This window comes from Rhinopithecus roxellana, chromosome 13 (assembly GCF_007565055.1).
Source record: "Rhinopithecus roxellana isolate Shanxi Qingling chromosome 13, ASM756505v1, whole genome shotgun sequence".
NCBI classification, from domain to species: Eukaryota; Metazoa; Chordata; class Mammalia; order Primates; family Cercopithecidae; genus Rhinopithecus; species Rhinopithecus roxellana.
Genome location: NC_044561.1, coordinates 71,978,704 through 72,001,315, shown reverse-complemented (window position 1 = coordinate 72,001,315; position 22,612 = coordinate 71,978,704). Strand labels below are relative to the sequence as shown.

The 22,612-nt window shown below is 52.1% G+C and overlaps 1 protein-coding gene across 1 annotated transcript in view; it reads left to right on the top strand.

Moving 5' to 3' along the window:
• The window catches only part of CDH4 (cadherin 4), a 704,949-nt gene that overhangs the window by 485,902 nt on the left and 196,435 nt on the right, over positions 1-22,612 (top strand). The window contains exon 3 of the mRNA XM_030914248.1: positions 13,450-13,676. Coding sequence (XP_030770108.1) covers positions 13,450-13,676 — 227 coding nt within the window. The remainder of the gene's footprint in view (positions 1-13,449; positions 13,677-22,612) is intronic.

The following is a 22,612-nucleotide window of genomic DNA, read 5'->3' as shown; positions in this document are numbered from 1 at the left end:
CCCTCTTGGTGTTGCGAATTTGTGGGTTTGGACAAATGCATGGTGACACAGAGCCACCACTGCAGACGTCACAGTGCTGCGTCCCTGCCTGAAAGTCCCCCGTGCCCTCCTGTTCATCCCTGCCTCCTCCCACGGTCCTTTCACCGTCTCTGTGGTTTTGCCCTTTTCGGAATGTCATGGAGTTGGAATCCTACGGTATGCAGCCTTTTCAGATGAGCTTCTTTCACTTAGCACACGTCCTTAACGCTCCTCCGTGTCTGGGGGCCTGATAGCTCATTGGATATCCATTTTTGAAGCTAAGAGAAATGGAACTTATGCATTTACCCCACTAACTTTTCTCAAGCACCTCCTGGGTACCAAAGTCACCAGGTTGGAAGGTGCCAGAGACCCCGGTGAGGAAGGCAGGCCCAGTGCCCGCCAGCCTCAAGCCCACAGACTGGCAGGAGGTGGCTGGCAGTTTCAGGCCCTGCCTGTGCTTGGAGCCAGGGTGAAGGGTAAAGCCAGCCAGGGCAGCCTGAGCAGCCATCAGTGGAGACACTTGACCGTGTCCCTGTGACCGCAGGAGGGACAGGAGCAGATAAGCCTTCCAGAAATGCCAGATCTACTTGCTCTGTGAGGCAGAGATTGGTGCTGGGAGCAGGGCCTGGCTGGGGAGACCACTGTATTCCCACAGCACCCTTCCTGGCTGCCACCCTCCTAGATGGTTCTGAGCATGGCCCTGCAGCCCTCCATGAGGTCCCTGCTACCCCACAGGGGTCTGCTTGGTCAGGATGATCTCTTTTGAAAGTGCACGCCATCCCATCACTCACTGGGCAGAGCCCATTGGGTGCACCTGGAGCCTAGGCAGCTCTCTCCCAGGCAGGTGAAGCAGGGGACTCGGGGCAGCCTTGGCTCCTTCACGTCCTGTTGCTCAGCAGGTTCCTGAGGCAGCTGCGTGTTTGTAGAATCGGAAAAGCACCATTTCCAGCAGGACACCTCCTGCCAAGCCCAGAACTGCGCAGGTGGGTTGGGATGGGCAGGCCCTGTGCAGACGCTACAACATCACCTGGGAAATGCCCCCCTGCTTTGGAGACGTGAGCGAGTGGCTTGTGGGGTAGAAGGTTCTCAAATTGTTGCAGGTGTCCTGGCACCACAGGGGTGCGCTGCTCCTCTGCCCGACTGTCACCCCCACAACAACTGCGCAGCCCAGCGGGGATGCCTCTATTGGAGGGTGTGTCCCCAGGATGAACAACATCAGAACCCAGTTTGCCCCACCTGCACGGTCCCCCCACCCACCCACTCCCCTTAGGAGATTCGCCTTCATCAAGAACCTGAACCAGGGCCAGGCGCAGTGGCTCACATCTGTAATCCCAGCACTTTGGGAGGCTGAGGCGGGTGGATCACGAGGTCAGGAGATCGAGACCACGGTGAAACCCCGTCTCTACTAAAAATACAAAAAATTAGCCGGGCATGGTGGCGGGCGCCTGTAGCTACTTGGGAGGCTGAGGCAGGAGAATGGCGTGAACCTAGGAGGTGGAGCTTGCAGTGAGCCGAGATTGCACCACTGCACTCCAGCCTGGGCGACAGAGCAAGACTCCATCTCAAAAAGAAAAAAAAAAAAAAGAACCTGAGCCAGGGCCACCACCTCCAGAAACCTTGGACTCAGACTCTGACCTCTCTCTCCCTCCTCCTCAGCCTCCTCTCCCCTCTGCGAGCTCCTGCCACAGTGACGGTGACTCGCTGCTGCGCTGGTTCACTCCAAAGTGGCTCAAGTGCATTACTCAGGTCTTTGCAATAACCCAAGTTTTTCTGTGTACAAAATATGCATATGCATTTGCCTCCCAGCAGCGTCTAACTTTCATGGGAGACAGTGGTTTCCTAGCAAGTCCTGGTGAAGTCATGGACATGAGCGCTGAGATATTCCAAACCAACACTAAGTCTCTGTGCACTGCACTGGGGAAAAGAAGGAGCTTTTGGAGTTGAAGTCCCGGCTCTCCCAACTACAAGTGTGGAGGTGACCGCGTGCCTTGGAATCAAATCCAGAAATTGTACTGGGGCTCATGGAGCCCACAGACACTGCCCCGTCCCTCCCCACCTCCTCCTCGCTGCCTTTGTGCCCCCTAGTCTCCTCCCATCCTCAGATACACTAAGCATGCCTCAGGACGCAGAGCCTTGCACTGTCTGTTCCCTCTGTGGGGAATGCTCTTCCCTCAGGCACCAACACAGCCTGCCACCTGTCTTCATTCAGGTTGGCCTATTGGAGAGGGGGCACCTCCCCGCAGTGGCTCCATAACACTACCCCTCCCAAGCCAGGCACCTCCAGCTGCGAGCTCATCACACATGGTCCCCGACTAGACAGCTTCCTGGGGAGGACCTCGGTGTCCACCGCGTGTCCCCCATGCCCGTGAGAATCCTCAGAGGCGATTCTTGAATGGATAAGTGGGAGAAAGGAAGAGGCTGGAGATGAGTTCCATGCCCCACGTCCCTGTGCTGCCCAAGGCTTTGATGTCTCAGGGCGTCTTGTTCTGTTTGGGGCATCTCAAAGCAGAAGCTGAACGTGGCCTCCTCCCTGTGCCACATGTGCTGGGAGCCGCTTCAGCAGGTGGAGTGACCTGCTGGGGAGAAAGTACTCAGGCCTAATTCTCCCCACCTAGGCCCCAGCTCCCACCTCTAAAAACAGGGTGCTTTGGGCTGTGTGGGGGCAGCAGGTGTGAGATGACACATGGACAGGAAAGCCGTGGCCCAGGGCGAGGCAGGAAGGGCAGGGGAGGGCGGGAAAGAAGAAGGGCAGTCTCCTGGCACGCTCGGTGCTCGGTTGCTACTGCTGCTAATGTCGTTTAAGAGGGTCTTCGGTTGTTTCAAGGGAATTGTCTTATGTTCTAAGCAGAGCAGGTTCCGGGCAGTGGTAGCCGTTTACATGCCCAGGGGTCCACAGTTGTGGTCCATGCCCGCCAGGCTGGATCTCTGCTTCTCCCATTGCCCTCATCCTGCTCACAGCTGCCGCTCCCACTGGCCCTCTTACCTCTGGGCCTTCACACGTGCTGTTCCCGCATCAGAGCACTCTTGCTCCGACTTTCTGTGGCTGCTCCCCTGGTCATGGAGGCCTCGGGCTGGATGTTTCCCCCCCACAGGCCCTCTGCTCCCACATCTCCCCAGCTGTCCCTGTCACAGTGACTTTGTTCATGGGCCAGCTGCCTCATGGTCTCCCCACCACACTACATGCCACGCAGGCTGACTGCCCAGCACCCAGGACAGTATGTAGGGAGGCAATCGGTATGCGATGGATGGATGGATAGATGGATGGATGGATGGATGGATGGATGGAAGGAAGGAAGGAGGGAGGGAAGGAGGGAAGGAGAGAAGGAGGGAAGGAAGGAAGGAAGGAAGGAAGGAAGGAAGGAAGGAAGGAAGGAAGGAAGGAAGGAAGGAAGGAAGGAAGGAAGGAAGGAAGGAAGGAAGGAAGGAAGGAAAGAAGCTGGCAGTCTCTGCTGGTTGAACCTGAGGGTTTGAAACTCACCCTCTCCTCAGCACGGTCCCAGCTACAAGCTCACCTCTGGCTCATTTGATCTTTCTCAATTCACCTAACAAGAAAAATAATAAAAAGGTGTGTTTTGTAACCGTAGCACCATTCTCCAGCATGCCTGTCTTGGGGAGACACAGGCTGCGGCCCCCGTAAATGTCAGCAGGCTCCTGCCGCAGAGGAAGCAGAGCGGTGTCACTCAGGGCTTGTTCCCAGCGCAGGCTGTCTCCCAACTCCTTTCACAGAGAAGCAATTAGACATGATGGGGGTAAAGGGTTAACCCAGAAGCCTCCTAATGAGGGGAGCTGCTGGCTCCTCCATGGGTGAGTCTCCGCAGAGGCTTCTGATCCGCATCACTGCACCCGTCACTGCCGTGCGCACATGAGACTGGGGGCTGGGGGGCGATGTGAAGTCGCACGCTGAGAAAATTATTTCCTTCATCTTGGAAAAACAAAAGAAGCCGGGCTGTGCTGTTTAGCTGAGGATCTAATTATGACTGCTGCACGTGGGGAATATCAAACCACGTGATCCTCGGAGTTCAGAACTGGCCCAAGCCTGGGCAGGGCCCACTGCACGCTTCCCGGGCTCAGAACGGGGAGTTGTTGTATGTGAGGTTTGCACCAGCTGCAAGCTTTGTGAATACACAGAATTCTAAGAAAAGCACCGGGGCGGTGGGCTTGCAACATGCTTTGCATTGGGGCATCTGCTACACAGATTCTGGAAGTGCCCAGAGCCCCAGACAGGGAGGGGTGGCCTTGGTCGTGACTCTGGGCCCCGCGTGGTGCAGGTGCAGGGATTCAGTAAGGGTGTGGGAAACTGCGTGAATAATGTGAGTTCATCCCGAAAGGTAGTTTTCCTTCAGAGGGTTGTTTCCCTATCACTCAAACAAGGAACTGGAGTAGATCATTTCCGAGGCGCCTCCCGGCATGGCTTGCTGCAGGCTTGGGGCTGTGGGGAGCTCTTGAGGCTGAGCTAAGCCGCAGCAGTTTCTCCCTGTGCGGCAGTTTTCTCCGTCCCTATCCAGCACGTGGACACAGCGCACACAAAGCGCGCACAGGCACACATAACAACCTGGGCAGATATTCAAGAGCCTACAAATCTCCCTCCTGAGTCCCCAGGGCTGAGGCCCAGTGCAGACGATAGCCCCCGCTCCCGAGAATCTCCCTGCCCTCAGAGGGCCTCGGGCAGGTGCCTGGTGTTAGGCGTACCCGGTCCTCTGGGGAGGGCTGTTGCTCTGCGACCCCTCCCCCTTGACATCGGTGTTTCTGTCTCAGTTCACTCCAGTGAGAACCATCGTCTTCCCCAGGGACAGGAAAAATGACAGAGGGGCCAGAAAGAGAGAAGAGTCATGGAGGAGGGACCCTGCCCTGGACTGATCTGGGGATCTCTGTAGGGAGAGGGGATTGTGGCTGGCACTCGGGACCCACTCCAGGGAGATATGTGAGACTCAGAGTGCAGGTGGGGTCCCATCAGCACAGAGCTCAGGAGGACTTCTCCTGTTTCCCCAGCAGCTGGAATTAGGGACCCTGGAAGCTGCTTTTTTAAAATTGAAGTAAAATTCACATAACGTAAATGTCCCCATTTTCAGGCATACAGTTCAGTGGCATCGAGCACATTCATAATGCTGGGCCACCGTCACCCCAAGGGAAACCCGGTCCCCATTAGTGCTCACTCCCCCACCCCCCTCTGTTTCTTGCACCCCCTTGATGGGCAGAACCTGTGATGGGTAGAGGAAGGTGCTGCAGGGACCACAGCCCAGCCCAGTGCAGACCCCCAAGGGGCTCCCAGGGACTCAGGGACTAAGCACAGGAAACCTGGGGGGCCACAGGGACCCTGACGTTCTGCCTCTGGGCCAGCACCTTTGGGGCCACTTGGGGGACTGAGGCCCCATCTGCCCCCTCCGCTGGACCCTGTGCTTCCTGACGATGGCTGAACCCCGTGCTCCCTGACGATGGCTCGACCCTGTGCTCCCTGACGATGGTGTCCAGGGTTGGGGACTCCCCACAGCCTCCGTGGCTAACGGGTCTTTGCTGCAGGAATGGAGGAATCTACTTCCCTCTGACATTCCTCACCTCTTTCTTCTTTCGTTTCTCCTTCTTTTCCTGGCTCTTGAATTTCTCTGTCCCCAGCAGACGTGTCTGAGAGCGTGTGCATGAAGTGGGGCCCACAGCCATCTACTCCAGGGACTGTGATCCTCTTTGCAGCCAAATGTTGAGGATGGGCTTCTGAAGCCACTGCAACAGCCTCCTAACTCAGCTCCCTGAGTTGTTTACAAGGCTAGGAAAGGCCGTGACTCTCTTAACATTGGGCCTGAAAGGGGGTGTCTGGGTGTGGCTTCCACTCAGGACACCCCCTCAGTCCCAGAGACTGCGGGACCTCCTGGGAACTCAGGGTGCCCCCCGCTCCTGTGCAGAACTCTGAGCCTCCTTGCAGTCACCAGGTCAGCAGGCTCCACGCAACATCTCCCAGACCAGTCCCCACCCGGAAGGTGTAGGTCATCTCGCTGGCTGAGGGTCTTCCTGCCACCACACTGTGTTCGTTCTTGTCACCCCAGCTGCCCCTGCGGCGGTCACACCAGCTCTCAGGTCCTGGAATCCCTCCCTTCCTCTGCCCCAGGACCTTTGCAAGTCCTATCTGCACTACCAGGAATGTGTTCCCCACCCAAGCCTTCCCTGGAACCTCATTCCCCAGATGTCCACAGAAGGGTCCTGGTATCAAGGAAGCCCTCCCCACCTATCCACACAGCCTGGGTCAGGCTGTCACAGAGCCTGTGTCTTCCTTGTAGAGTGCCACACATTTGATGTGATGACTTGGTTAATGTCTGCCCTGCCCCACACTCTCAGCCCCACTGGCAGTCCCTGCGTCTGGTGTCTGCTGATTGGTGGCATCAGTGATAAGTCATGCAAAAGGATGAAGGTGGGGGAGAGGGGAGGGAGGGAGGAAGGAGAGAGAGAGAGGAGCAAGCTGCCCTTCTTCAACTGTGCATGTCCAGAGGCGCGTTCACGACAGGCGGGGGTCTCTTCTTAGCGGGGTGGGATTGGCATGAGTCCTGGGAGATGGAGCCGTCATGAGGTCACCCAGCGGGGAGGTCCACAGAAACTCCATCCACAATACAACCAAGACCGGGGCGACAGAGGGAGACTAAGGCCCACATTCACACTGCACGAAGATGGGGGTGACAGGCGGGGGCCAGCCACATCCCAGCCCGGAAAGGGGAAGGGGAGGGGAAGGGGAGCCCAGAACACCCTCAGCCTGTGCTTTGCTCTACAGCTGCCGGGAGAAGGGAGGGGGGTAGGGAGAGCCGCCCTGGAATAAGTCCCAGACTGTTGGATTCTCTGGTGTGCCGCCCTTCCTGGGTGTCTGGCGGAGGTTTGCCTCAGCATTCGTCGCTCCTCGTGTTGCTTGGATGGCTTTGTGGATCCTGCTGAATGCCGGCCCCAGGGGCTGAGCCCAGCCCGGCATTTGGTCATATTTCGGAGTGGGTGGCAGAGAGTGGTCCCGGGAGGGTGAAAGATGGCACAGCTTCTGTTCTCTGGTGTCTTCTCAGAAGAAAACACGGGCTTTAAAATTAAATCCATGTTGTCCAGAGCGGGAGGCCAGTGGTATGGGGCCGGGCTGCCCAGAACCTCAGAAGCTGCTGACCCCACACCTTGGGGTGAAGAGGGGGAACCAGCCCCAGCAGGGCAAAAGCTGGATCCCCACAGGCTTGGAATCCCAAGAGTCGGCTGGCCGCAAACACCCTGCACTGCTCCCCATCCCACCTCTGGGACCCCCAACCTGACTAGGGCCCTGGTGTGACCCCACTGCAGCCTGGAGGGCTTGGCCATCCGTGCTGTCATCACCCGGCCACTGACCACCCTGACCTCACCCTGTGCAGTTCCCGGCAGACCCTGGTGTTCAGTAAGTGTTTGTGGGATGGACGACCTTGACCTTGTGTGACCTTGGCTGGGTGCCTTGCTCCCTGGTGCTGTGTCCATGCCACTGAATGATGTCACAGGGCATGCTGGCCAGAGCATAAGGACAGCAGCAGATGCCCACAGTGCCCTGTGCCCACTGAGCAAAGGGATCAACGCGCTGCCTTTGTCCCCCTCCCTGAGCCGCCGCTGTCACTCCCATTTCACAGAAATGAAGACTGTGCTCAGAGAGGGGCCACCGTTCCTCAAGGTCACAGAGACAGGAGGCTGTGGTTGGGGTTTGCACCCCAAGACCAGAGTAGATATGCACAGGGCTGCTGGTGCACATCTTCCTTGCTGGGCACATGCATACCTGCCCCACAGTGCACGCAGAGGGTGCTGGGACCCTGAGGTTCCATGCCTGTGGCTCTGGTGTGAGGACAGCAGCGGTTCCCCTCCCCACCCTCCGGGGCCACCTCTTTGGGGCAGGCGGTGCCAGGCCTGCCCCCAGGGCCCAATCCTCTGTACCACCCTCTAGCACTGGCTTCGGGTCTGCAGCAGCCACCACTAGGGGGACGGAGGCAAGGGAGGCTCCAACTGCATGTTTAAACAGTTAGATTTAATTTCTCTCCGGACCCTTCTGTCTCTTGTCAAGTTTGTTTAAAACTAATGGAAGCAATTATCTAACCACGGAGAGATGTGTGTGGCAGGTAGCGGCTGTGGGTTCTAGGCGCCAGGCGGTCCCATGTTGGCCGAGGATAGAACAGGTGCCCTCCTCCCCAGGAGGATTTCCCTCCCGTGGCACCTGCTTTTCCACACAGGTGTTTTCTCCCCCAAGAAACGACACTTTTGTCCCCGACAATTCTTTCTGGGGCCGCAGCATCCCTAGGGCCCAAGGCAGCAGGCTGGTCCGTGGCTTCCCTGCAGAAACCCTGCATCCTGAGGCAGAGGTGGGAGGCAACACCCCAGCGGGACCTGAGGGGCCATAACCTTGGGGATTCCTCAGAGGCACCGCCTGGGGTCCAGTTCACACATCAGCTGCAAAATGTTCCCTCAGAATGTGCAAGTCAGAAGCTCCCCACACCACACCGCCTCCATCCCCCACCAGGCTTGGCATCCTCCCAGCCTCGGGAAGAACCAACCCTGCTGGGCAAGGGTGACAGATCCCTGAGGTCGGGTGGCAAACCCTGCTCCTCCTCCCACCACCTTCACAGCAATCCCGCTCCTCCTCCCGCCACCTTCACGGCAATCCTGCTCCTCCTCCCACCACCTTCACGGCAATCCCGCTCCTCCTCCCGCCACCTGCACGGCAATCCCGCTCCTCCTCCCGCCACCTTCACGGCAATCCCGCTCCTCCTCTCGCCACCTTCACGGCAATCCCGCTCCTCCTCCCGCCACCTTCACGGCAATCCCGCTCCTCCTCCCACCACCTTGACGAAGGCATGAAACGTCCCTGAGCCTCAGCTTCCTCATCTGCAAAATGGGCCACTTCCAATCGCCAGTGCTGCCTTCCCGTGCCTGGCAGTGCACCCGCTGCATGGAGACTGCAGGGACTGGGACGGTACGTGTAATCTGCATTCGGGTCGCAGTGGCAGCTTTTCAGGGCATTGTAGGTTTTTGCTGGTACATCGAGGGAAACGTTTTCTGGGAATCCATTGGATTTTAATTCTCTCCTGAAGACTAAGACAGAAATCAGGAGATCAAAAACAAATACGTAAGAAAACTAAAATACATAAGAAAACTAAAAACTAAACTTCCAGTCGCGGCGCTGCTACTGGGTTGCTCACCTTCCCGCTGGGTGGCTGCTGACGCGGTCTCCTCTGGGGGCTGTTTCCCATGGGGAGGGAAGTGCGGGGGGTCCTGTGAGGATTCTGGGCTGAGCACAAAACAGGACAGAAGCCCCCTTTCTGCCCTCAGCCTGACGGGAGCCCTGGAGCAGCCACGTCACCCCCACTTCACCCTGACCAGGTGCCTGATGCTGTCTGGTCCCAGGACACCAGCCCTGGCCTCAGCACAGTCACCAGTCCTGGGGGGATGCGGGAGGACATGGGAATCCCAGTTACGAAGCCAGAGAATGAAACAAAAATGGGTGACGTGAGGGGAGGGGTGGGGCAGGTTACAGGTTTCCATGGGAACCAACATCCCAGCCAGGCCTGAGCACTGGGCCAGAGCCAACTCTGCCAGAAACCGCCAGTCACAACCTCTGTGTCCAGTCTGGAGAGTCCAGAGTGAGGGACCTGGATGGGGCTGAGGCACCAGGTTCCTGCCTAGAGGAGGCTGAGTGACAGCGGGCTTGGACCCCAGGCCCACCTCAGAAGGTGAAACTGGAAAGACTGCCCAGTGCTGGCCAGAGCCAAGGTTCAGGCAGAGAGCAGGCCACTCCCGACCGCTGCAGAGGCGAGGGCAGCACAGGACTCTAAGCACCCACATAAAGTTCTATAAGTAGCCAGGGGCCTCTCCAGCCGACGCCTCAGGTTCAGACTCCAACCACGTTCATAGAGAGGCAAAGCAGAATCCAAGTAAGTCTGTGCCAGGTAACAGCATGAGAAGCATCCTCTCTGCACACGGGGACACTCGGTGCATGCTGACACCCACACGTACATGTGCACTTTTCTGTCGTCCTCCTGGAATGCATTTCACCTTGCAGAGAGAGGCAAAGACTCCAAAAATTAAAAAGGAAGCGAGAGGAAGGAAGCAGGTTGAAGAGGAAACAAAGGTGGAAGCGAGAGGAAGGAAGCAGGTTGAAGAGGAAACAAAGGTGGAAGCGAGAGGAAGGAAGCAGGTTGAAGAGGAAACAAAGGTGGAAGCGAGAGGAAGGAAGCAGGCTGAAGAGGAAACAAAGGTGGAAGCGAGAGGAAGGAAGCAGGCTGAAGAGGAAGCAAAGGTGAAAAATAGATTGGAATGTGTTGAGGTTAGTAAATGTCTCAGCATTGTTAGAAAAGCTGGCTACGGTACTGCCTCTGAGCTTCCCAGTAGCCAAAGTGAAGAGGGAAAACGTATTTAGGCAATTCACAAGGAAAGACAAACAGGATACGGGGAGGAGTCCCCATCCCAAGACCTCAGACATCTCTCCCTTGGAGCTGCCCTACACACTCACTTGCCGTTTCTATAGCATGGCAAAGTGTTAGTAACATTCTGAGTGGTGTTCACAGGTACCCACATTTCAGAGTTTCCAAAGTGAGTGTTCATACACTCAGTGCTAGTGTTCTATGAATGCCCCTGGAGTCTAGAAGACCTGCCTTACTACTCTATCCTTATGAAAGAGGCCACAGCCTGGTGGGGCACAGGAGCAGGTATTGAAGGTTCTGAAGTTCCTTTCTTCTCCTGGAATGCAGGTTCCCCCCAACACTGGGGTCTCTGAATGACCCCCCCATCTTCCCGGCCTCTCTCCAGGAGGGTGTGGGCTAGCGCCATTTGCGTAACCATGTCCTGACACTTTGTCCCCTGGGCTGCTTCCTTCTCTGCCAGTGACAACTCCTGTTTTCCTCCTGCTTCTCTGCGGGTGAGGACTCAGAATCGCAAACGCTAGTGGGCTGAATGTTCAGACACAGAGGCAGTGTTTGGAGCAGAACACCCAAGTTATGGTTAGACCGAAACAGGATGTTGGGACTGCATCTTGTCACAAAGCCCTGGAGCTTTCTCATGATTGGACGGGGCCATGTCAGACATAGAAAGAAAAGGCAGAAAGATCTAGGAAGTGGCCGGGCGCAGGGGCTCACGCCTGTAATCCCAGAACTTTGGGAGGCCGAGGCGGGCGGATAACCTGAGGTCAGGAGTTCGAGACCAGCCTGGCCAACATGGTGAAACGCTGCCTCTACTAAACGTACAAGAATCAGCCAGGCATGGTGGTGTGTGCCTGTAGTACCAGCTACTCGGGAGGCTGAGGCAGGAGAATCACTCGAACCTGGGAGGCGGAGGTTGCAATGAGCCGAGATGGCACCACTGCACTCCAGCCTTGGCAACAGAGCAAGACTCAGTCTCAACAACAACAACAACAAAAATCTAGGAAGCTGGTGTGCAGGGGCCCTGGTGCGGTCCCCTGGGCCTCACTCCCCCAGGCCACCCACGGAGCTGCCTTTGAGGGCCCTGTCGTCAGTTTCATCCAGGGTCTGTCCTGTAGGCAACGCCATTCACCTGCGAAGTCCTTGGTTCACGTGGCCAACGCCCCCGCTGTTTCCTGCCTGGCGGTTCAGACGATGGTGGCCCATTCATTCTCAAAGCAGCTTCAACGCTTGCCTGAGGTGTTGCCAAAGCTGTGTGCCTGTACTTTTTTTTTTTAACTACAACACTGTTTAATCCTGAAGACAACACAAACCCTCCTGCTGCTGTCAAATTGCATTAGTTTTATTAGGAATTTGCTTTTAGAGAACAAAGGGGCTTATTTGTGTATTTGTGCTCGTCTCTCAGCAGCCACAGAGCTGTCATTTTTATCTTTGTCAGTGACAATCAGATGTCAGAAATGATTGGTCCACTAAGTTGCTGCTGATTTTAACCTGTTTACCATTGGGCAAACAGTACTATAAAAGCAGTTTGGAATTTTCCTGTCACTTGAAAAACAAAATGTAATGATTCCGTCCTTAGAGGGGGAGTAGGTCTGGGGAGCCACAGCGGACCCTTGCCTGGGTTGCCGCCGTCCATCAGAGGAGCCACCGGGGGGGCCCTGGAGTCTGGAAGTTTCATTGCTCTGTGGAACCAGACAGGGTGGAAATGCCTGGTGTCATCACGTTTAAAAACATTTTCACATGAAACGCACAAGTGGGAGGTGCCATTGGCTGGGAAGATACCTAAAGTGAACTATTTGAGACGAGGGAACAGACACGTTATTTATTCTTTCAAGGCAGGCAACAGTAAAAGGTGAACGCGAGGGGAAAACACTTTATCTAATGTAACAGTGAGTCGCTTTTTTTTTGGTTTCTTGAATAAATAGTAATTAAATCATGTAAGCTGTGACAGCAAAATTGCTTGAAAAACCAATCCTCCCACCATAATTGCTTAGATACCCACATTTTTATAAATACTAGGTAACTTTATCCGTGGCTTTTATCAGCAGAATGTGACACGGGCTGTGGGCGCGTCATAATTTACCATGGCTGTAGGTGACAGTTGCAAAAGCACACATCTAAAAAATGCACTAATGTGTCCGGATGAATCTGCGCCTCTGGAGGTGTCTTTTTCTGCATCAGAATTAGAGATGGCCGTGGTGCTGGAGCTGTGAAGGGAGGTTGGCAATCTGGTACCTAGTAGTTAATGTTTTGGAAGTGAAGCAATGTGCAGCACCCAGCAGTATCAAGAGACTGTCTGCCTTCAACTCGGTTTCCAATTCACTAAGAAAGCACTTGGTGGGGCCAGGGTCTGCCCTAGCCGCATCTGCCCAGCCCACCCCAAGGCAGTTTGCAGGCATCAGTTCTGGCTTAGTAATAAAAAGGACCAGAAACACAGCAGAGCCCAGTTCTGCTGCCAGAATCCACCTGCCGTGGGGGAATGGTGCCCAGATGCCAGCTCTCTCTTGCTCCTTCCTTGTGCTTAGCCTTCTTGGGGTGGAAAAACAGGTCCATTAGGGGCTTCACAGTCTCCGCTGGCAGGAAGATTTGCATAGGCAAGAGTGCGGGGAACCGAGGGAGTATTTTTGGGGTGGAGGGTACCCACTGTGCTGCTCTCCGCTGGCAGGAGGAAGATTTGTGTAGGCAAGAGTGCGGGGAACCGAGGGAGTATTTTTGGGGTGGAGGGTACCCACTGTGCTGCTCACAGACTCCGGCTGAATTCTGAGGTGACAGGGCGAGGGAGAGATGCATTTACGGAAGGGAGTGCAGCTGTGTTGTAGGTAGAATTGGAAGCTCGGCGTTGCTTTGTTTTTACCCTCCTTTTTTAAAGGCCTCTGGCTAAATCTCTAGGGCTTGAGATAAAACATACCACCTCTCAGGAGGTGCAGAAATCAGTGCAGACCTCATGCCCCTGATGCCCATGGGGGGCCTGGAGAACGTCCTGCATGGTTGCTGCCATTGTTACCACCCTTCTGCTGGCCAGGCCGATCCTGACTGTCTCCCTCTCCTCTTGCAGTCAAGTTCAGCAGCTGTGTGGGGACCAAGGGGACGCAATACGAGACCAACAGCGTGGACTTCAAAGTCGGGGCAGACGGGACAGTCTTCGCCACCCGGGAGCTGCAGGTCCCCTCCGAGCAGGTGGCGTTCACGGTGACCGCGTGGGACAGCCAGACAGCAGAGAGATGGGACGCCATGGTACGGCTGCTGGTGGCCCAGACCTCGTCCCTGCACTCTGGACACAAGGTAAGGTGTGACCGCCCAGATCTGCACCAGACTTTAGATGTCTTAGTTCCTCCTGCAGGCCCCGGGCAGAGCCTCTGCCAGGGCTCCCTCAGGACGGACAGTCACCTCCTCCTCGGGCGCTGCCACTCAGGTCATTGCCAGCCGAGCACCTCTGCCCTCTGCACTGACCTGAGACACGGCCATCGTTGCAGGAAGGCCCCCCAGGCAGGTGCACAGGCCCCACACTCAGGTTCAGACACAAGGCCACGGTCTTGACGCTCTTCATATGTTTTTGAACTTAGGGGCCCCACATTTTCATTTCAAACTGGGCACTGCATATTCTGAAATCTCTCCTGCCTCCCGAAGTTTGTAGCCCACCAGGCCCAGGGCGTTCTGAAGCCTGGAGGGATGAGAAGCAAGGCAGAGATCATGTGGTTGGAAGGGAGCCAACCAGAGAGTGGGGAGGGGATGGAGAGAAGGAAGAAGAGAGAGGAAGACAGGTGAAGGGAGACAGGAAAGGAGAGGTAGGAGAGGGAGAGAGAGGGAGGAGGAGAAAGAGAGAGAGAAGAAGAGAGGCAGAGAGAGACAGGAAAGGAGAAGAAGGGAGAGGAAGAGAGGGAGAGAGAGAAGGAGGGAGAGAGATGGCAGGGAGAGCGAGGAGAGATGGGGGGAGAGAGAGAGAGGAGAGAGAGAGGAGAGAGAGAGGGAGGGAGGGAGGGAGAGAGAGAGAGACAGCTTCACACAGACATAAAACGTCTACTGTTCAGCATCCCAGCTGCCCTCTGACTCTGCCTCCTTCTAACCCAGCTGCCTGGCTCACCTGGGTGACAGGGAAGACGCTTTCACTATCCCCTGTCCTGAGAGCTCCCTTTCATCCCCGCATATTCCAGCAATCCAGCACCAGACTCCTGAACAACCTGTGTTCATCCCCCAGTTCCTAGCTGTTAGGTTCCCTGTGCCTTATGGGGAAGTGGCCAGGTCCCGTTCACCTTGAGTGTCCTGGCATTGGTTGCAGCCACTACGCCAGCCTTAAGGTGTGGAGGCTGCTGAAGAAGTTGCAACCAGGAGGGCTGTGGGAGAGTGCTAAGGAAGGCCAGCCTTCATTCAGGTCCAGCTGTTGCAGCTGCCTGCCTGAGGGGCCACAGTGGTGGAGAGAACGTGTGCCAACCCCTCCAGATCCCCCCCAGGTAACATGAGGCCTCTGTGGGGTCATTTGAGGTATGGTGAGCAAAGGAAATCACCATGCAAGGCGGCGGCCACTAGCCATCATGGGCACTCCCTCGGAAAAGGGACCTCGAGAAGTAAAGCATTAAGCAGAGGCAGGCAGATTCCTTTCTGTGGGTTTCCCGGAACCTCAGGCCTCATGTGCGGTGTAAGCCTCTGAGTGGGACACAGTCTGCAAGTTTCCCCAAACTGTCTGACCAAGGAACCCTTCTCCATGGAAAGCCTGCAAGACAGGTGTGCCAAGGAACCCACTTTGGGAAGGGAGGGACCTGTGTCTTCTTCTGACTTGTTTCTTAGATGGAAGTGGAGGTGGTTTAGGTTAGAAAAGACAAAGTGTGACTCGGGTGGACAGTCTTCACTGCGTGATGAGCAGACCCCAAGGGGGAAGGAGGTCTTGAGCATCCTCCTGAGTGTGTTAAACCAGGCAGCAGAGTGCGCCTCTAATGGCAGTGGCCCCCAAATCATGAGCCCCACCTGTGAGTCCTGAAGAGTCTAGGATGGTGTATGTCATTTTTGTTCTTTCCTGAGTGATTATTACAAGCCACGCCCAGTGAGCAAGGCAGGCCCTTGGACATCTGGGGACCCTGTGCCATGGGGGCCCCTTCCCTCCAGGAGCTGTAGTGGGACACTGACAGGCAGGGACTCGCAGCCCCATCACGCCTGTGACTTCCAAGCTGTCCCCAAGTCCCCGATTATGATGCAGAAACTTGGCACCTTGTGAGCCGAGAGCAGAGCCCCTGAGAGCCTGTCGAAAGCCTCTGGTAAAGGCTCTAATTGAAAATATAATGGCACCTTTTCTTAGGCATGTTAATGAAGCGATTTCAGATTTAATCCCCTGATCCTCTGAGGAAGGGGCAGATCCAGCTGTGGTTGCTGCTAGACAGTCCCCGTGGGAATTGCTCCTCAACCCACACCAGGCTGGCGCAGGAAGCACCCAACCAGTGGAGCAGGGGACGCTGAATTCATGTCCCAGGCTCAGCATACCCGGGGGAGCCAGGTGTTAAATCAGGCAGCAAAGCACACCTCTAATGGCAGTGGCCCCCAAATAGTGAATCGTGAGCCCCACCTGTGAGTCCGGCGTTTGTCATTTTTGTTCTTTCCTGAGTTGTTATTACAAGCCACGCCCTGGTGAACAAGGCAGGTCCTTGGGCAGCCTGGGGACCCTGTCCCATGAGGGCCATGGGGTCACTGTGGGGTGCAGCCCTGAGACCCTGAGACATGACTGTTGCAGGGCGCAGTGAGCAGTCTCCGCAGCCCAGGAGACCCGGTCCTCCAGCACTTGTGTTGCCAGTGGTTCCTCTCCTGACTTTCTAGGACCCGCTCAGACCTTGCCCCAGGTGGTGTTAGCTCGTCTAACTCTCTCCACACCCCTGGGAGTGGGTGCTGTCACATCACAGATGAGGGTGCTGAGCATGTGACCACAGCTCTGTGCTGCGTGGGAGAACGATGTGTGGGGAAGGAATGGAAAAGGACTTTGCAGGTGTGGCAGAGCCTGGCATGGTGCAAGAGCAGCCGCCCGGGGTGTGGGTACACGGCAAGGCTTCTGCGACTTACTGGCTGGGTGTTTGGGGAGAATTCACACAACTTGGAGGTGAGCTGCTCTGGAGAATGGCAGAGTAATGCTACCCACGTCCCAGCCGAATGGTGTTGATATTTCATGAGGTTACGGAGGTCAGGGGTGGAAAATAGCAACACATATGGCTGTCATTGCCTGGTTCCAGACTTCATGGTCCTGTGCTTATCACAGCTGCTGGGCCTCGCCGGGTGGCATGGGGGCAGGAGGAGGCAGGCAGGGAGTGGAGGCCACTGTGAGACGCTGGGTCACCTGGTTGATGCGCCCTTACAGAGCGTGATGCCAGCCTCTATTGATGATCAAGGTGACACCTGATTGCTGGTGTCCTGGCCGCCCGCCAAAAGCAACTGTACATCTGCCCCAGTGTGATCTGTCACCTAGGCCTTGAGCTGTGCCCGTCTCCTTTCATATTCAACATCCAGCACTCAGCCTCATGACTGGGCACATGAGGAGGGACAAGATGTAGAAAGAACAATAGAAAGAAGTAGCAGAAAAGAAAGGACCCACAGGGGCCAGGCGCGGTGGCTCACCCCTGTAATCCCAGCACTTTAGGAGGCTGAGGTGGGCGGATCATGAGGTCAGGAGATTGAGACCATCCTGGCTAACACAGTGAAACCCCATCTCTACTAAAAATACAAAAATAAAATAAAATTAGCCAGGTGTGGTGGCAGGCACCTGTAGTCCCAGTTACTCGGGAGGCTGAGGCAGGAGAATGACGTGAACCCGGGAGGCGGGAACTTGCAGTGAGCCGAGTGAGCCACTGCACTCCAGCCTGGGTGACAGAGCGAGACTCTGTCTCAAAAACAAACAAACAAACAAACAAACAAAAAAAAAAACAGACAAAAAAGAAAGGCCCCACAGAGGCTCCAGAGCATGGGGCGATCAGACAGATTTTACAGTAACTACACTTACTATCTTTAAGCAAATTAAATAGAAGACTTTGAGAGATAATTAGAAGGTATAAAACAGAATTATTAATCATTGGGCAGTTTGGAACTGAAAACTAAACCAAACAAAACGAAGAGCTCAATGGATAGATATATCTGCCGATTTGACACAGCTGAAGAAAGAATTAGTGAAGCAAAAAATATCAAAAACATTCATGCTGTAAAGCATGAAGAGATACACAGAAGGGAAACGCAGAAGCAAGCGTAAGAGACATTGGAGAAGTAGTAAGAAGGGTCTAACGTGTATATTTGCAATGTGAGGGGAGAGAGAAAACGGAGCAGAAGTAATATTTGAAAATACAGTGGCAGAAAATATTCCAAAACTGATAACATTCATCTAGGCATGGATTCAAGAAGCCCTATGAACTCTGTGCAGGAGAAATATTTCAAAAAACAGTACCTGGATGCTTTACAGTAAAATAGTTACAACCCAAAGACAAAGAGGAAATCTCAAAAGCAGACAGAAAAGCAGATTCCATTGAGGGAGCGATGAGTAGGAGACTGACTTCTCAGCAGGAGCCGGGGGTTGCTGGGGGGTTAGAAGACAATGGAATGATTTTTTTCTTTCTTTTTTTTTTTTTTTTTGAGACGGAGTCTCACTGTGTTGCCCAGGCTGCAGTGCAGTGGCGCGATCTCAGCTCACTGCAACCTCCACCTCCCAGGTTTAAGTGATTCTCCTGCCTCAGCTGCCCAAGTAGCTGGGATCACAGGCGTGTGCTGCCATGACTGGCTAATTTTTGTATTTTTAATAGAGATGAGGTTTCACCATGCTGGCCAGGCTGGTCTCGATCTGTTGATCTCATGATTCACCAGCCTTGGGCTCCCAAGGAATGATATCTTAAAAGTGCTAAAAGAAAATAGAATTCTATCATCTGGTAAAACTGTCTTTCAATAATTAAAGTTGAATGAAGAGAAACTGAAAGAATCTGTCCCAAATGATGTTCTTCAAACATAATAAAACAATTTGAAGCGAACACTCAGAAATGAAGGAAAGAATGAAGAGCTGGGAAAAGGCCAAGTACGCAGAAAAATACAAATGAATCACAGCAGTGTAACGTTTCATGGGTGTAAATAGAGAACTCGAATTCACAGCAAAAACTGCATAAACTTTGAGAAGGGAGAAATGGAATCAAAGAGATGGAAGTTGTTTGCATGTTTCTCAAAAATGATGGAAATAACAAATTAGTATTACTCCTAAATAAAACAAAGACACTTGTTATAAAGTCTTTAGAAAATCACTAAAAGTCGGCCGGGCGCGGTGGCTCAAGCCTGTAATCCCAGCACTTTGGGAGGCCGAGACGGGTGGATCGCGAGGTCAGGAGATCGAGACCATCCTGGCTAACACGGCGAAACCCCGTCTCTACTAAAAAATACAAAAAACTAGCCGGGCGAGTTGGCGGGTGCCTGTAGTCCCAGCTACTTGGGAGGCTGAGGCAGGAGAATGGCGTAAACCCGGGAGGCGGAGCTTGCAGTGAGCTGAGATCCGGCCACTGCACTCCAGCCTGGGCGACAGAGCGAGACTCCGTCTCAAAAAAAAAAAAAAAAAAAAAAAAAGAAAGAAAATCACTAAAAGTCATAAAAGTCTATAAGTAGTGACATAATAAATGGAAAAAAACAGAATAATAAAAATTATCAAGCCAAAAAATACAAAAAAAGAGAAATGAAAATGGAAGAGATGGACTATACCTGTCTCTTTGAGTAAGATGGCAGATTTGCAAATATATTTGTAATTATAGCCAATGAAAATATATTTGTTGTCATTTTAAAAAATAAATTGATGGATAAAGATAAATCCAGCTGTATGCAGCTTATAAAAGATACGTCTGAAAGGTATAAAGCTAAAGGTTAGCAGTAAAATCTTAGAGAAATAAATACCGTGCAAGTATCAATCAAAAGGAAGCTAGTGGACCCTGTTAATATCAGATGAATAGAATCTGAGGACAATGCATTCTCTTCAAGGAGGAACACCTCATAATGACAAACAATTCACCAAGAAGATACAGGAATCCTACATTTGTGTGCACTTCATATGACTTCTTCATATGACTTCAAAATATTTGTGCCAAAATTTATAGAAATAAAAGGAGAAATAACTATGCAATCAGTGATCAATTTTAACAAAATTTCTTAGCGAATAATAGAACAAGCAGAAGATACCAGTAAGGAAAGAGATTAGAATCACACAATTAACAGGTCTGGCTTTACTGAGATGTATAAAAGCACAGAAACCAACCACTGCTAAATACACATGATTTTTAAGTATAGACAGAACATTTACAAATATTCACCAAGCAAGTCCCAACATACTTCATAGCCTTCAAGCAATTCTCAACATACTTCAAAGGTTTAAAATCAAAACATAGTTTGTTTTCTTAACTCAGAGCAAGTAGACTAGAAATCAGTAACAAAGAACATAACTGGAAAATCCCCATAGATTTGGAAGTTAAGTAAAAGCCTTCTCATTAACCCTTGGGCAGAAAAAAAAAAAAAAAAAATCACATGGAAATTAATGAATATTTTGAACTGAGTAATAAAACCACTGGGATGTAGCTAAAGTCATGCCCAGATGGAAATATCTAGCCTTAAATACATATATTACAAGATAAAGAAGGCAGAAAATTGGCTGGGCATGGTGGCTCACGCCTATAATCCCAGCACTTTGGGAGGCCAAGGCAGGTGGATCACCTGAGGTCAGGAGTTGGAGCCCAGCCCAGCCAACATGGCGAAACCTCGTCTCTACTAAACATGCAAAAATTAGCCAAGCATGGTGGTGCATCCCTGTAATCCCAGCTGCTCAGGAGGCTGAGGCAGGAGAATTGCTTGAACCCAGGGGACAGAGGTTGCAGTGAGCCAAGATCGCACCACTGTACTCCAGCCTGGGCAACAGAGCGAGACCCTACCTCAAAAAAAGGGGGCGGGGAAGGCAGAAAATCAACAATCCAGGCATTCATCTCAAGAAACTATAAAAATAACAGAAAATGAGACCCAAAGTCTAAAGAAAGAAATTGTTAACACAGGAGGAGAAAACAATGAAACAGAAAACAATAGAAATCACTAAGTTCGTCCTTTAAACTACGAGGCTGATCAGACTGAGTAAAAAGAAAAGGTATAAACTGCAACAATCCTTATCAGGGATGAAAAGATGACATCGTGACTAATCTTGTGGACATCAGAAAGATCATTTGAAGATATTATATACAATTTATACCAACACACTTAAAAATATACATGAAAAAGACAACAGCATAGAAATATACACCTTACCAAACTAACATAAGAAAAAAAAACCTGAACTGTTTTACTGTTACAAACAAAATTAAAACTAAAATCCTTATCACAAAGAAATGTCCACACCTGTTGGCTCCACTAGTAAGTTCTACCCAAGCTCTCAGGAGAAATTAAAACAAATCTTACACAAACCTGTCCAAAGATCACAACAAGAGGAATTGCTTCCCCAAAGTTTTGTCTTCCCAAATCCTAGTAGTGAGGATACACACACTGGAGGTACAAGCCAATGCAGTAAGGCAAGAAAAAGATATTAGAATAAATAAAACTGACATTATTTGTAGCTTATATGATTATGAATGTTAGAAAATGTAATCTGTCCTGAAAGAACCTGTCCTAAGTTGTTGGATTCATGAGTAAGGTTAGCAAGGGTGCTGGACATAACAGTTGTACTTCTATGTACCAGGAATAAATCATTAGAAAATAAAATCTGAACTAGATCCCAATTACAATAGCATTAAAAATGATCATATAACTGGGAATAAATCTAACAAAAATGTACAAGACTTCTTACATTTTGTTGAAAAAAATTGAAGACCTATAAAAATGGAAGGATATGCTGAGCTCATAACTTGGAAGGCTTATGTTAGAATATTGATTCTACCCAAAGTTGCCATAGAGTCAACACAACCTCAATAAAAATTCCAGCAGATTTTTTGTTTGCTCGTTTTGGGAAGAGTAAAGAGCTGACTTAAAATGTTTTAATGGAAATGGAAAAGGCGAAGGTAGCCTAGAACAAGAAAAAGATGGGAGGACACGTCCTTCCAGACACGTTGTTGGAGCTGTCCTGTGTGCTACAGGATAGTAAGCCACACTCCTGGCCTCTACCTGCTAGGATGCCAGGTGAAGCCCCATAACCTCCATATGCAACCCAAGCTCTTTCCAGCCACTGCCAAATGTTCCCTTGGGGGGCAAAACTGCCCCCTTTTGAGAACCACTGAATTACAGCCATTAAAATGGTGTCATTTTGGAGCAAAGATGATTGGATAGACACTTGGAATAAAAATAGTGAGCCCAGAAAAAGATACGTAATGTTTTTAAAAATCAGCTTCATGGACGTATAACTTTCATACTACAAAATGCACCCAGTTCATCTTTACAATCTGATGAGCCTTGTCAAATGCCCAGGGTGCGGACCCTTGATTTTTTATTATAAGAGCAGTGCTGGAGAGCAGGTACCAGCTGTTGTAGCCCACAGGACTTTTATGGCCAGCAAGCTAAGAATGGTTTTTACATTTTTAAATGATTCCATTTTAAAGGGTTATGTAAGCACCTATACAATGTCCTCAATTTTGCTCCTTAGCCTGAGATACCTAAAATATTTATGATCTGGCCATCCGGGGGAAAGTTTGCCCATTTCTACTGAAACAACGGAGAAAAGACTGTCTTTTCAACATATGGTGCTGGGCTAATGGGGCATCTTTAAGAAAAAAGTGAAATGACCCCTACCTCACACCACAACCAAAATCCATTTGAGGTGGACAGAAAATCCAAACATGAAAGGCAAGGCAATGCAGCTGGGAGTGATGTGACCCCAGGGCGTGGAAAGCTTCCTTGCACGTGGCACGTGAAGCATGAAACATGGGAAAGAATGATCGCTGGACTTTATTAAAAATAAGGACTTCTGCCAGGCTCAGTGGCTTATGCCTGTAATCCCAGCACTTTGGGAGGCCAAGGTGGGCAGATCACCCAAGGTCAGGAGTACAAGACCAGCTTGGCCAACATGGTGAAACCCTGTCTCCACTAAAAATACAAAAATAGCCAGGCATGGTGGTGCACACCTGTAATCCCAGCTACTCGGGAGGCTGAAACAGGAGAATTGCTTGAGCCCAGGAGGTGAAGGCTACAGTTAGCCGAGATCATGCCACTGCACTCCAGCCTGGGCAACAGAGCAAAAGACTGTCAAAAAAAAAAAAAAAAAAAAAAAA